We start from the raw sequence: 12,208 nt of genomic DNA, 5'->3' as shown, positions 1-12,208 counted from the left end.
CAGACACACGCGCGTTACATATATACATATTTGCAGAGAAGCGCGCGCGCGCGCATACAACACGGACACACAAGGAAGCCGGACTCGAGACGCACACGGACGTAGAGGGTTAGATACATACGCTCGCGCACACAGAGATACGTGAAATACATTATCGTGTGAGAGTGGGAGAGAGAGAAAGAGAGACAGAGAACACAGGAGGGATACTGTATATATATATATATATATACGTTTGGTAGGCGCGCGCGCGGTCCTCGCTCGACGTACGAATGAGTGCGTGTAGGGGCGCGTGAGTGAGTGAGTGAGTGAGCGTGCGTGCGTGCGTGCGTGTCCGTCCGCGTTGCCTTTGCCTTGCGTGGCGTACACGACGAGGACGACGACAACGACGACAACGACGACGACGACGACGAGGAGGAGAGAGAGTGTGTGCGTGTGAGCCGTGTATCTCTCGTGTGTGTGCAATTCCCCAAACGCCGGAGATAAAGTGACAGACGGACGTGTGTGACATGTCGGAACACCACCGCGTCGGCGGTGGATGGGGCACGGCGTCCCCGGGTGCGCGAGAGGATGGATCCGGTGGACCGGTATGGTGGCCCGGCGGCCTGAACGCCGTATCGGCCGAACAACAGCAGCAAACCATGCAGCAACACCACCAGCACTTGATCAACCAGCAACAGCAGCAACAGCAACAGCAGCAGCAGCAGCAACAACAGCAGCAGCAGCAGCAACAGCAACAACAACAGCAGCAACAGCAACAGTTATCCCAGCATCATCAGGACATCGTTAGAAGTACGGCGGCGGTTGCCGCCACTCAGCAACTTTTCTCGTACAAGATGGCCTCCAGCTTCCAAAATCCGGCAACTACCGGCACTCAGTCGACCGTTTCGACGTCGGCGCCTGTCGGATCCTGCATGCGGGGGGGTTACGATTACAGGCTTGGGGGTGCTGGTGGAGGTGCCGGCGGACCCGGGGCACCCCCCAGTGTTCAGTGGTGGTATCCAGGCAGCGTTATGGAGGCATCGCAAAATAATCTTCATCAACAACAGCTTCAACAGCAGCAGCAACAGCAACACCTATCGCCTATTACTACGCAAGCTTCCACGCCCCCCATTATGTCCCCGGTATGTTACCGATCGAACGAACAACACCCCCATATTCATTATCGTTTATCGCATTTCTTCCAAGCTTTTATTTCTTTTTTTTTCTTTTTTTTTCTCTTATTATTTTACATTCAACTGTTCTTCTTCTTGCAAATTAAGCCTCTCTCCCAACAACACCCTTGTTTCATTCCGTCAACCGTGACGACGACGACGACGACGACTAACGACGTTGCGTTTGTACATGTTCAATGTCAATTCTTTCGGCACGCCGTCATCACAGCTTCACTATTTTACGTCTTATTTATGTACAGAGGCGGGTAAACGCGGTCGTTGAAAAGGAGAAAATTCCACTTCTGGTTTGTCTACTTGCTATTTCGTATCTGCCGTGTTATGCGTTTCGATATTATTCTTTCCTTTAATTCGACGTGTCTTTCTTAATATTCTCGTTGTTATTCTAGGACGACGTTGTTGCTTTTCTTTTTCTTGCATTGCGGAGGTCTAGCAATGGCGGCGGTAGACGGTAGATTTTTTTCTTTCAGTTTCTTTTTCTCTTTTCTACATCGTCCATTTTGCCCCATCAAGTTGTAAGGCGTAGCCATAAAATTTTGTCGCCCGCGGGCTAGTAGCTGTAGAACCGCTTGCGGGAAGTGAAAATTGTTTTTATTTTTAATTTTTTTATTCTGATTCTCTTTTGTTGAAAGTATTCAAGTCTCGTCGTGCCTCGGGTGTGTCTTCGGTGCGAACTTTGCAACGTTCGTCCATTTCGCAGCTTTTGTAGAATTATTAAGAACATGTGTTAGCGATTTACTTCTACGTTGGGAGATAATTTGTTATACACTATACCCTCAGCTAAATGGATATTTATGTATTGCAGTTATTGGCTTGAGAAATATCACTCGCGGATTTATCTCGAATTGATTATTCTTCTCTATCCTTTGGGCGGGGTAAAGTTTATTGACCCGATGCTGAATTGATAAATCGTCCTATTAATACAGTTGTACTCATTTATATTTAATTTTCTTTGTTTCTTCGGCTACTACGATTCAAACCGAGAGTCGAACAGTAATTCTTTCCAATATTCTTTCAATTTCATACATCGTTCGAAGACTATATGACTTTTATAAAGATTATATAGAAATTGATCGTTATTTTCCAAGCGTTCCGCAGACTGTTGTGTGCGGACGCGGCGGTAATGCTTTGATCAATAGCAGCTTGGCTCGTTTCGCGTCATGACTGGTGTGATTTATGCGTGCATGAAGAAAATTAGAAAAGAACAAATTAAGATTCGAATACGAATAACGAACAAATGTAAGAAATAAATGGTGGAAAAATTTTATTGTTATAATATTATTGTTAATGCTTCTTCGCGAGAGGCTTTGTTTTATACGGCATTTCTTTCTTTTTAAATCTTACTCCGACCTATCCACGCCGGGGTCAAGCCAGATACACGAGAAAGACGAGGATGGAGAGAAATGACGAGCGAGAGTGAGCGAGAGAGCGTGAGAGCGTGAGAGCGTGAGAGAGAGAGAGAGAGAAGGGTAGAGTAAACGAGAATTGCATCATGGACGCGCAGGCATTCCGGTTGCTAGAAAATTTTTGACGTAACAGCAATAAATAGCGGTACGGGATGGTAGAATGTGAAAATTAAGAACTTTGCGGTTATAACGAAATATGAATGAAAATTAATAATTACACTTCGGCAGATTGAACAATTTTAGTTCGACGAAGTCGCGGTGCTGATCATTAATTCTGATTGTTTAATTTTTAGTCGATTAGTACTGTTTGCTTGATTCTCGAGTTGAGTGTCTTTATTACGAGTCCATTTTTAGATGCTCGTTCTTTTTATATTATCTAGCCAAATAATCTTACTCATGTTTACCCCGTCTACGGTTAGAGAAGTTTAATTTTACCCACTTGCCGTGTCATGTCTGTTTGAGGAATGATTTCACAATTTATTTCTAAAAATTTACCCTAACAATTTTACGAAAATAAAATAACGGGGAGTGTTTCTTTCTCGAAATACCATTGACGGAATTTTGAGGATTTTATTTCGGAATTTAGGGATTATTAATCTGTTTACGTAGCAACAGTGACGTATCGCGCGTCGAGTAGATCAACCTTACTTACTTGATGAACGTATGTATCGTGACACCCTGGTGTTATTTGATAGCTTGTACCGAGCGTTGTCTTGTGTGTACTGTCTTTGCCGTACATTACGAATGAACGGTCAATATTTTCAGTAAATATTATCACTATTCTAGTTTCTACGAAACGAGTGAATAGAAATCATCCACAGAATCTTAATTAATACACACACGCCTGTGCGATACGTATAATGCCTACATGCGATGCCTGACGCATATGCATTATATTTATAAATATATATATGTATGTGTGTATTACGCAATGATTTCTTACACATGTACTCGGTGTAGAACAACTTTTGATGATGATATAAATAATTTCGAGATGTCTTCGAATAAACCGGTGAAGAACAGATAAAAATGATATTAATGACGTGAAAACACAATAAGCGGGATAATTTAGAACGCAAGCGTTATTATGTCCACGTCTAAAATGTATATGTGTATTAATAATCTCTTCTTTTTTTTTTTTTTTTTTTTTTTTTTGTTCGGCACATATCATCGAAGAAACGATTAATATAAATATGCAACGTGTCGAGCGATGACGTAACGATCAGGGTACACGCAATACATCTGTTGAAAAACCAACGCCTAAAGTTAAACAAGCGCACAGTGGTTATTAGAAAACGTGTCCGTACACCTATAATATGGCATAAAACGTACGCATTTATCCAACGTATTATTAGCTTATGGTGAAATGCGAGAGAATGAGAATGAATAAACAAATCAATAAATGGTTCAACGAACTTATTATCCTCCGTTCGAAAATATTTATCATTGCGTTTATTCCAGGATCTTTGTTTAACTTGTCGTCGCCTTTAGTTTAGAAATTTCATTTACTTTTCCCTACATTTTCCGATTATTCTCGACACTCGTATATTTCTACTTGGAACAATAATTTATGATCACGCAGAGCATATATATACGTGCGTTAATGTACGTGCTTACTGTCTTCGAATTAAACATCGCGGTGGAAGGAAATTGAAAACTGAACTTTGAAGGTGTGACGAAAAATTAGCTTTGGTTTTTTTTTTATTCCTTATTTTTATATTATATAATTATGACGAGTGTTATAATACATGTTGGTTATCCACTTCTAGGAGGTATTATTTCTAGCGTTGATGATTACGGATAAGATTTTGATCCCCTCTTCTCTACCATCACGGTTATTCGCGTGCTTACGGTTTTTGAAGTTATTTTTTTTCGTGTTTTTTTTTTTTTTTTTTTTTTTAATACTCTTCTGGCACGGTAGGCATTCACGTATTATATTTCCTTTTATTTTCTGCAGTATTTGCCAATCTCTTTTTAGCTCGTGTAAGCATTTTGCAGACTGCACTAGTCCGACTTATATTAAACTGAAACACGGCGGTGCGATGCTTTTTGAACAGCAGGAACAACAGTTGTGTTTTGAATACTTGTAACCGTGCATACCGGAGTGTAGCTGATACATTTTCAAATTGATTATTATTCACTCCCCTCTCCCAGTTCCTTGGATAGGCTGAAAATAGTCGTCAGGGTTTCAATTACTTGACGAATCTCGCGTGTGTATGCGAGAGGTAAAAGTTTGCAAAAGGAGTCAAAAAAAAAAATATATATATATATATAAATAAAATGAAAAAAGAATGAAAGGAAAATTTATTTTCGTGCAAAGTTTCGATTATATCGATGCGTATGAAAATAAATTTACGAACGTTGAATGCAGAGTAGGCGCTATACTGCAACGTTAACATAAATTGTCGAATCCAAGAAATGCATGGTATCCTTGCTTACAGCATCAGATACAGCAGCTACCACAACAGCAAAATAATCTGCAAAATCACGCGCAGGGCTTACAGCGAGGAAAAATGCCGAGAGGAAAGGCAGCTGATGCTAAGCCGAGGGGGCGAATGACTGCGTACGCGTTCTTCGTACAGACTTGTCGCCAGGAGCACAAGAAGAAACATCCCGAAGAAAACATCGTGTTCCAGGAATTTTCCAAAAAGTGTGCTCTCAGGTGGAAGGTGAGTCCTATCATTTATGCCTCCTTATTTCTTTCAATAATCGATTTGGTTCATTAAATCACCCGAACACTCGGTATTGATGCCTTACTTATAAGGTACTCATCATAAAATAAAATGTGTTTTTGCTACATCAATTTTCCGTACCTCGTGCGCATCTTGCGTGTGACTGTAAAAATTGATAGAACGTTCAAGTAACACCTGCTTTTTCGTAAGATTATTTAGATTTGTTTCTAGTTCACATTCTAGTTCGTTTTTCCTCCTTCTTTTTGCTCCGTTCATAAAGTCTTTGCACCGAATTATCTTGAATTTTGAGCACCATCGTTAAAATCTGTATAAGGGGCTCACCAGTGGCAAATTTACGATAATCATATGCGATCGCGTGCACTAGAGTACTAGAACTAATCGTCAGAATATTCTTCGTTTAATTTCGTTTGAGCCAATTAACGAACGAGTCGAGGCCCATAGTACGGCTGATGGAAGTTTTTATTTTTAATTTTTCCCCTTTCCCTCCAATCTAATCAATGGCACGTCATCAAATGTATTTGTACATGTAACTGTTGTCCGACTCTGAGCTGAAAATTCTATAAATGGGCGTACGAACGAAGAAGTGTAATCAAAGTTGCAATTATTTGTCAATTTATTAATCGAAAACGAGATGAAGTATAGATTGGCCGAATTATTCTGCTTCGGTGTTTGCAATCAAATTTTAGTCCCACTGTAAAAATCACGAAATTAAACTTCTTTGTCGATGGAAAACGGTAAAACGGCGAGAGGTGGTTCGGCTTGGGGCTGCTCTCGGACGCCATAGACGTTGCCGTTGCCCCCAACTATCGACCAACTTCGACCCCTCGGCTTCCCTCTTTTCCCTCTTCCTCCGTTTTCCCCTCGCTTCCCGCTCGTTCCTGGTCCCCTTTCCCTTTCCCCCCGTCTTTCCCCGGCCGGCATTCACTCCCCCGACCATTCCACATCCTCCACGGCTCCGCACCTTGATTTTATACCGCCGCCTTTCCTACGTAACAGGCTAAAAGACATAATGCCGCTTTCAATATATTGGTGTATTAATAACGCTATATTTTCGATGACAGCAGAATTTTTATACCGATAATTGTATCGGTACTGATTAAACCGGATTATTTAGCCCTGCTAAGCTCATTCATATCCATTCTTTATTTCGGTTAAATAGATTATTATATTTATGGATTTTAGCTGAGACGCGGAGAAAGGCTGGCCAGGCTGGCTGGTTGGTTGGCTGGTTGGTTGGTTGGCTGGCTGGTTCGCTGGCTGGCTGGCTGGGTTATAGGTATAGGAGGAGGTCTAACGTCGCACGCGCCCGCGCAGTTTCTCCACACGTATAGATTCTTGAAATTTGCCGAATATACATGTATATAGTATATGCGGGAATATATATATACCTTCACTTTGATACAAGTAGCTCATATATACATATATATTGTGTTTAAATCACTTCAATTCGTCGAGAAATATGTTCACCTGATGATTTATTTCCAATTCATGGATAATTGGTTGACGTGTGCTTACGAGATCGTTGTATACATCACTTTCAATTCATTGTTAAATCACAATATGACTCATACTGTTGTGGCCACCTTCGCGGATCTAGTCATCAGTCTGATAGATTATAGCGACGTCGTTGGATATACTCAGTTTTCAATTGCTGACTATCAAAGTATCAACTCACAAACATCTATAGATAACAATTGCTGGCTGTTCGTAGATATGAATACCTTTGATTCCAGCTATTCCTTTTCATTTTTACATTTTGTTTCAACGAACGGTATTATTCGTCATTTTTTTCCGCAATGAATTCAACAGAGCGCGGAATCATGTGACGACACTCGGATTTGATTTGAGCAGACTTCCTTGGACCGACGGCGTGTCATTTTTAACTTAAGAAATATTTGCAATCATTGTGCTGGTGCAGCTTCTGAACAGCCAGCTGTGTTACGTTGTTGACGCAGGTGCAGGAATTTCCCAGTACTGCGTATCTATCGGCCCGATACTTCGCCATAGTTTTTTCTTGTTTCTTTTTTTTTTTTTTATATATCTTACCGCACTCTTCATTCATACGGTAATGATAATTTTCAGACTATGTCGGATAAGGAGAAGAAACGCTTCCACGAAATGGCTGAGAAAGATAAGAAGAGGTATGATGCTGAGATGCAGAATTACACTCCACCCAAGGGTGAGAATAAAACAGGCAGAGGCAAGAAACGCAAGCACATCAAAGATCCAAATGCACCCAAGAGATCATTGTAAGTCGCGATTATATTTCCTTCCCTTATCCTATAATGACGAATATGTGTTTCTTTAATTTTTTTTTTTTTTTCATTTCAATGAGAACACGACATTCTAGTCGCACAGACTTGAATTATTCGGATTAGATTCGTTGAAATAATTGCATCATCTTCAATCGATGACGTTTGTCACCAAATTTTACGTTATCATACTGATCCTGGTACACAGGTCGGCCTTTTTCTGGTTCTGTAATGACGAGCGTGGTAAGGTCAAGTCATTGAATCCGGAATATGGAGTTGGAGATATTGCAAAGGAGCTAGGAAAGAAGTGGTCTGACGCAGAGCCTGAAACGAAATCTAAGTACGAAGCCATGGCAGAGAAGGATAAGGCTCGATATGAAAGGGTATGTGGAAGCATTGTATAAATATTCATTCACTTTGACGCATTACGAGATAGTCTCGTCGTCTCTAGAGTCTTGTGTATTTATCCAGCAATTAGATGAACAACGGCAACAAACGTATTGTGATCAAAATAAAATAGACGTATCTTGAAATCTTCTACAGGAGAAAAATCCCCTCTTAGTACTGTTTGCAACTACTACTGCTACTATATTTGACAAGATAGGTTTTTCTACCAGTTCTTTCCATTTTCATGAGTGTGGGTTCGATTGGTATCGTTTAGCCACTCACAAACCAGTGAAAATAACCAACGAAGAACTAGAGATCATTATCGACTGTATATTTTCAGGAAATGACTGCGTACAAAAAGAAACTGAAGACCGGGGGACCTGGCGTCGGAGCCCCTGCAATCGCTGTGAAACACGACAGCGAGGAGGATGCGGAGGAGGAAGATGGTGAAGAGGATGACGAATAACGGACACAGTTGAAACTCTGGTCCACCACCCCGTGTCCTTGATATATCCCCAAGCATACCTCACCTACTGTACATACCATTGACCTTAGCGTGAGCGTACTTACACCACTAGGAGAACAAATAACTAACCACCATCCCCCTCCCCCGATTATTTACAATAATAATAATTAAAAATACCGCGATTATGATAATTATTTTAAAAATTGTATGTATGAGTGATGCGAGCGGAGATTGTATGAGTGACATTTGTATTTTAACATATTGATAGTACATAAAACATGTAAAGTGGTATAGGATAGAGGAACGAAAAGATTACCTTATTACCTTATCAATAGCCCGTTCGATTGGAGGGTACAGGGACTTGAGAGAACCACCGCCAATCTACTGCTCTACTCGCAACATTAATAAGTAAAATCTTATTATTTTCTTTTTACTAAAGTTGTAACAAATAACAATAATTCTGAAAAATTTGTAATTAAGCATCGTGTTAAAAAAAATGCTGCCTTGTAATCGGTCCCTGTCCTTACCATTACATCCTCCCTCTTATATTCATTTTTCATCAATAAAACAAAACCAAGTTTACATTAAAAAATATTGATTACCACTATTATTATTATCGTTTTCGACGTTCGTTCGTTCGTTCATTTATTTTCTATTTCGTTTTTTTTTCCTTTGGTCTTATATACATATTTTTTTTTTCTAAATCATTTTCATGCGTGTAATTACAATGCGTTAGAGAAAGCGAGGTACATAGTGTGTTGTTTTGTACTGCCTTGAGTCACATGGTGTACAGGAGGCTGTATTATAATAAATTATTATGGTTTTCTCGTAATGTTAACATTCCTAGATCCTACTATGTACAGATCCCAATTATTGAGATTTGAGCCAAAACTAAACAGGGCATATATTGCTGTTATATCGTACCGGACGTGTACGTGATAAACAAGAGCTGAAGAACCTTGTGACCCTTGGCCATTTATTTGACTATGATTGTGCGTTAGAAGAGTGTGACGCCGATCGTTTAAAAAAATATTATCTGCACAGTGGCAAGAAAGAAATCAATCTTTTGTTTTCACAGTATTGCGACCGCAACAGACTGAGTAACTAAACTTCGCACCTTGACTTCTTGGCTCAGCCGCAGTTTTAGCCGCCACTTACACAACGTAACTCTTCATTCTCCCCTGCACACTGTCACACAATGAATAATTGTATTATTACATGAAAGAAAACCGACAAAAAGAGGAAAACCTGTTATAGAGGGAGCTAGAGGACGAATACTGTAAAATATGAAATTGTAATATTTTAATACTGATTTGCAGATGTGCATAATTTTAACATAGCTGGTTAAAAATGAATTGTACTGATACAAAAAAAAAAAAATGATAAAAGTCAAAAAAATAAAATAAAAATGAATACATCCATTTGATGGAGATAATAATAAAAACAAATATTGAAACTCATGACAGATGAATTCTCTGTGTTATTTTAGGGAATTGTAATAGTTACAAAGGAAAATGTTTGTTTTGTATATCTCTTAGGGATAAATAAACTTTTCAAAAAATATGTAAAATAATCTGTACTCGTATTAGACTATATTATTATTGGTAATTTAATTCGTAGCCAAACTTGCTCTTACTTAACCGTCTTCGGAAGTATTGTCCCGATACGAGAACTAGGCTGCGAATTATTGTGCGCAATAGCAGAGCAATAGGAAAAATATGTCGAACGTATTTTGTTTTGAGCGTCGTTAAAACGAGCGAAATCAATGTGTTAGACTTGGTCAGTATGCGAAGTAAGTGTGAGAACATTATCATTGGAGATTCATGTGAACTAACAAAGTCATTTCAACATTAAACGTAACGTGGTTGAAACGTTTTCGGGTATTCAACGAGCTTGAATCGATATAAAACACCGGTTCAACGAGGTAATTTTTTACTATTTTCCTTTATATAATCTCCAAAAAATGACGTGACGTCATGCAGCTCGTAAGGCGAGGGCTCGGCTGGATTCAATTTATTTATTCGCAGGGTTTATAAAATTATTTTTTCCAAAAACCGTATCGTAATCTATCACCCAGTGGGTATCTATTGAAATTATCAACGTCTACGCGAGGTAGAGAAAAGTAGCAATTATTGACGCGATCCGAAACATCGCCGAAGCGTAACAAAATGGTTGCTTCGTGTCGGCTGGCTCACTGAGACGACTGAGACATAATATCGAGTTGTCGACGTTACACGATAAAATTACAGAGGGTTCAATTTTGGTCGACGATCATATTTATAGAAATATTGTAAGTGCTATTGATGCACTTGATTGGTGTCTTTTGTTACTCTTGAATAATCGAATTTCAGCACCTCGAATGCAAAGAATGTCCAAAGATATTTGTAATTGATTTTGAGCGGATCTGCACACGTCTCCACATTTATTCATTCTTGTGCCCTCCATGCTGTATTACCAGAAATTCATTGCTTTTGTAGCTAATTCTTTGAGTCCCATCCACAATGTAATTCACACAATTGCTTTCGCCAGTCTAGATTTATACTCGAACTCTTTCCGAGTATTTTTGCATTTCTATTACTCAACTGTAGTAATACTTTAATTCGTTCTGTTCGTCGTGATTTGTGATTGAAATCTTCCTGATTTCATTGACTTCTGCATTGAATGAAATCTGGTTTACTGAGACTGCGATAGAAACGACAAGAAAGTATTTCTTAGGCTCCATTCCATTAATGAGTGCTGACAATCAAGATTGCGAAAGAGACGAAGCTAGACAACAGCATGGGAATGCGAGAGAGACGCAAGACTGCTGATCTGATTACGGGTCGGGGAGTCGATTAATTAATTATACGAAAAAACGAAGCAGAAATATTGATCAAGTTTTTTGACCTTGCTTTTCGCTGAAATGTTGCGGGATTATCTGAAAAATACGCTTTCGTAAATGTAGTTGATTGATCACAGCAGCAGTGCATGATGCCGATAGGTGGGATAGTTATCTTATCTTCATATCGTAAAAATTTTCGTGACCAACAGCGCGGAGTAAAACATCAATTATTAATTAATCTTCCTGGCTTTGGGCAAGTTTCAATCTATCGTTTAACATTAGTTAGAGGAGTGAAAAAAGTATAAATTCATATTACTACATATTACTTATTTCCTCAATTGAAATATCAATTGTTTGAATACACAGTCACGAACTTCTGGACTTTGGTGATGGAGGAAAAGAAACAAACTTCTGTCTCGCAGGAAGAAGGCAAAGACGCCAATGTGGTGGAGGAGGATAGTGAAGAAGTATATCCGGATATTGAAGATGACGGTGCACCGGACACAACCTGGTACACGATCTCACGTTTTAACAATCAGTATAATATTTAGTGTTACAGTTATATTTTTATCTAATATTATCTATAATATCATCTGACTGTATTGCAGGCTAGGTTTCTTTTACTTTTGCAATATTGAACGGCACAACATCAGTAAGGACCATCCACAATGGGAGAGGAATGATATCATGAAAGAATTGACAAAAATGTGGAATAATTTTGACAACGAAACGCGATCTAGGTACAAAGAAATGGCAGTAAATGAACAGTCTACTTTCCTCGGTGGTCAGCACGAACGGGTATGTACGAATAATGTATCAATCATTTTTGCTGTAAAGTTTTTAAAATTGAAAATTTTAATTACCACCTAGCCTATATGATCTTGAAATACATTTTATTTAAACTTTTCAGCTATTGTGAGAATTATATAACAATAATTGCTGGCAGTCAAGTTTTGCAGACAAAAACGAATTCGGTAATACTAATGAAGATAGTCACACATTTTTTACTGATAC

At 39.1% G+C, this 12,208-nt stretch overlaps 2 protein-coding genes across 6 annotated transcripts; both read left to right on the top strand.

The window, feature by feature from the left end:
• The first annotated feature begins 250 nt into the window (after positions 1–250).
• Positions 251–8,852, top strand: LOC124412221 (high mobility group protein DSP1-like). Of its 2 annotated transcripts, none has more exons than XM_046891924.1 (5): positions 251–1,121; positions 5,071–5,244; positions 7,351–7,517; positions 7,729–7,903; positions 8,248–8,852. In XM_046891924.1, exons 1-5 carry the CDS (start codon positions 507–509, stop codon positions 8,371–8,373), a joined length of 1,257 nt encoding a protein of 418 aa, XP_046747880.1. In that variant the 5' UTR covers positions 251–506; the 3' UTR covers positions 8,374–8,852. The 2 variants fall into 2 exon arrangements, with proteins under 2 accessions (XP_046747880.1, XP_046747879.1); XM_046891923.1 differs by having other exon boundaries at positions 5,017–5,244.
• Positions 8,853–9,047: 195 nt separating this feature from the next.
• LOC124412225 (high mobility group protein DSP1-like) lies at positions 9,048–12,156 on the top strand. Of its 4 annotated transcripts, none has more exons than XM_046891933.1 (4): positions 9,048–10,297; positions 11,561–11,705; positions 11,803–11,992; positions 12,105–12,156. In XM_046891933.1, the coding sequence occupies exons 2-4, from the start codon at positions 11,584–11,586 to the stop codon at positions 12,111–12,113; spliced, it is 321 nt and encodes a 106-aa protein (XP_046747889.1). In that variant the 5' UTR covers positions 9,048–10,297; positions 11,561–11,583; the 3' UTR covers positions 12,114–12,156. The 4 variants fall into 4 exon arrangements, with proteins under 4 accessions (XP_046747889.1, XP_046747887.1, XP_046747888.1 ...); XM_046891931.1 differs by lacking the exon at positions 9,048–10,297 and adding an exon at positions 10,447–10,663; XM_046891932.1 differs by lacking the exon at positions 9,048–10,297 and adding an exon at positions 10,447–10,663 and having other exon boundaries at positions 11,545–11,705.
• The last annotated feature ends 52 nt before the right edge of the window (positions 12,157–12,208 follow it).

Source organism: Diprion similis, chromosome 11 (genome assembly GCF_021155765.1).
Source record: "Diprion similis isolate iyDipSimi1 chromosome 11, iyDipSimi1.1, whole genome shotgun sequence".
Lineage (NCBI taxonomy): Eukaryota > Metazoa > Arthropoda > Insecta > Hymenoptera > Diprionidae > Diprion > Diprion similis.
This window is presented reverse-complemented; position numbering and strand designations above follow the sequence as displayed.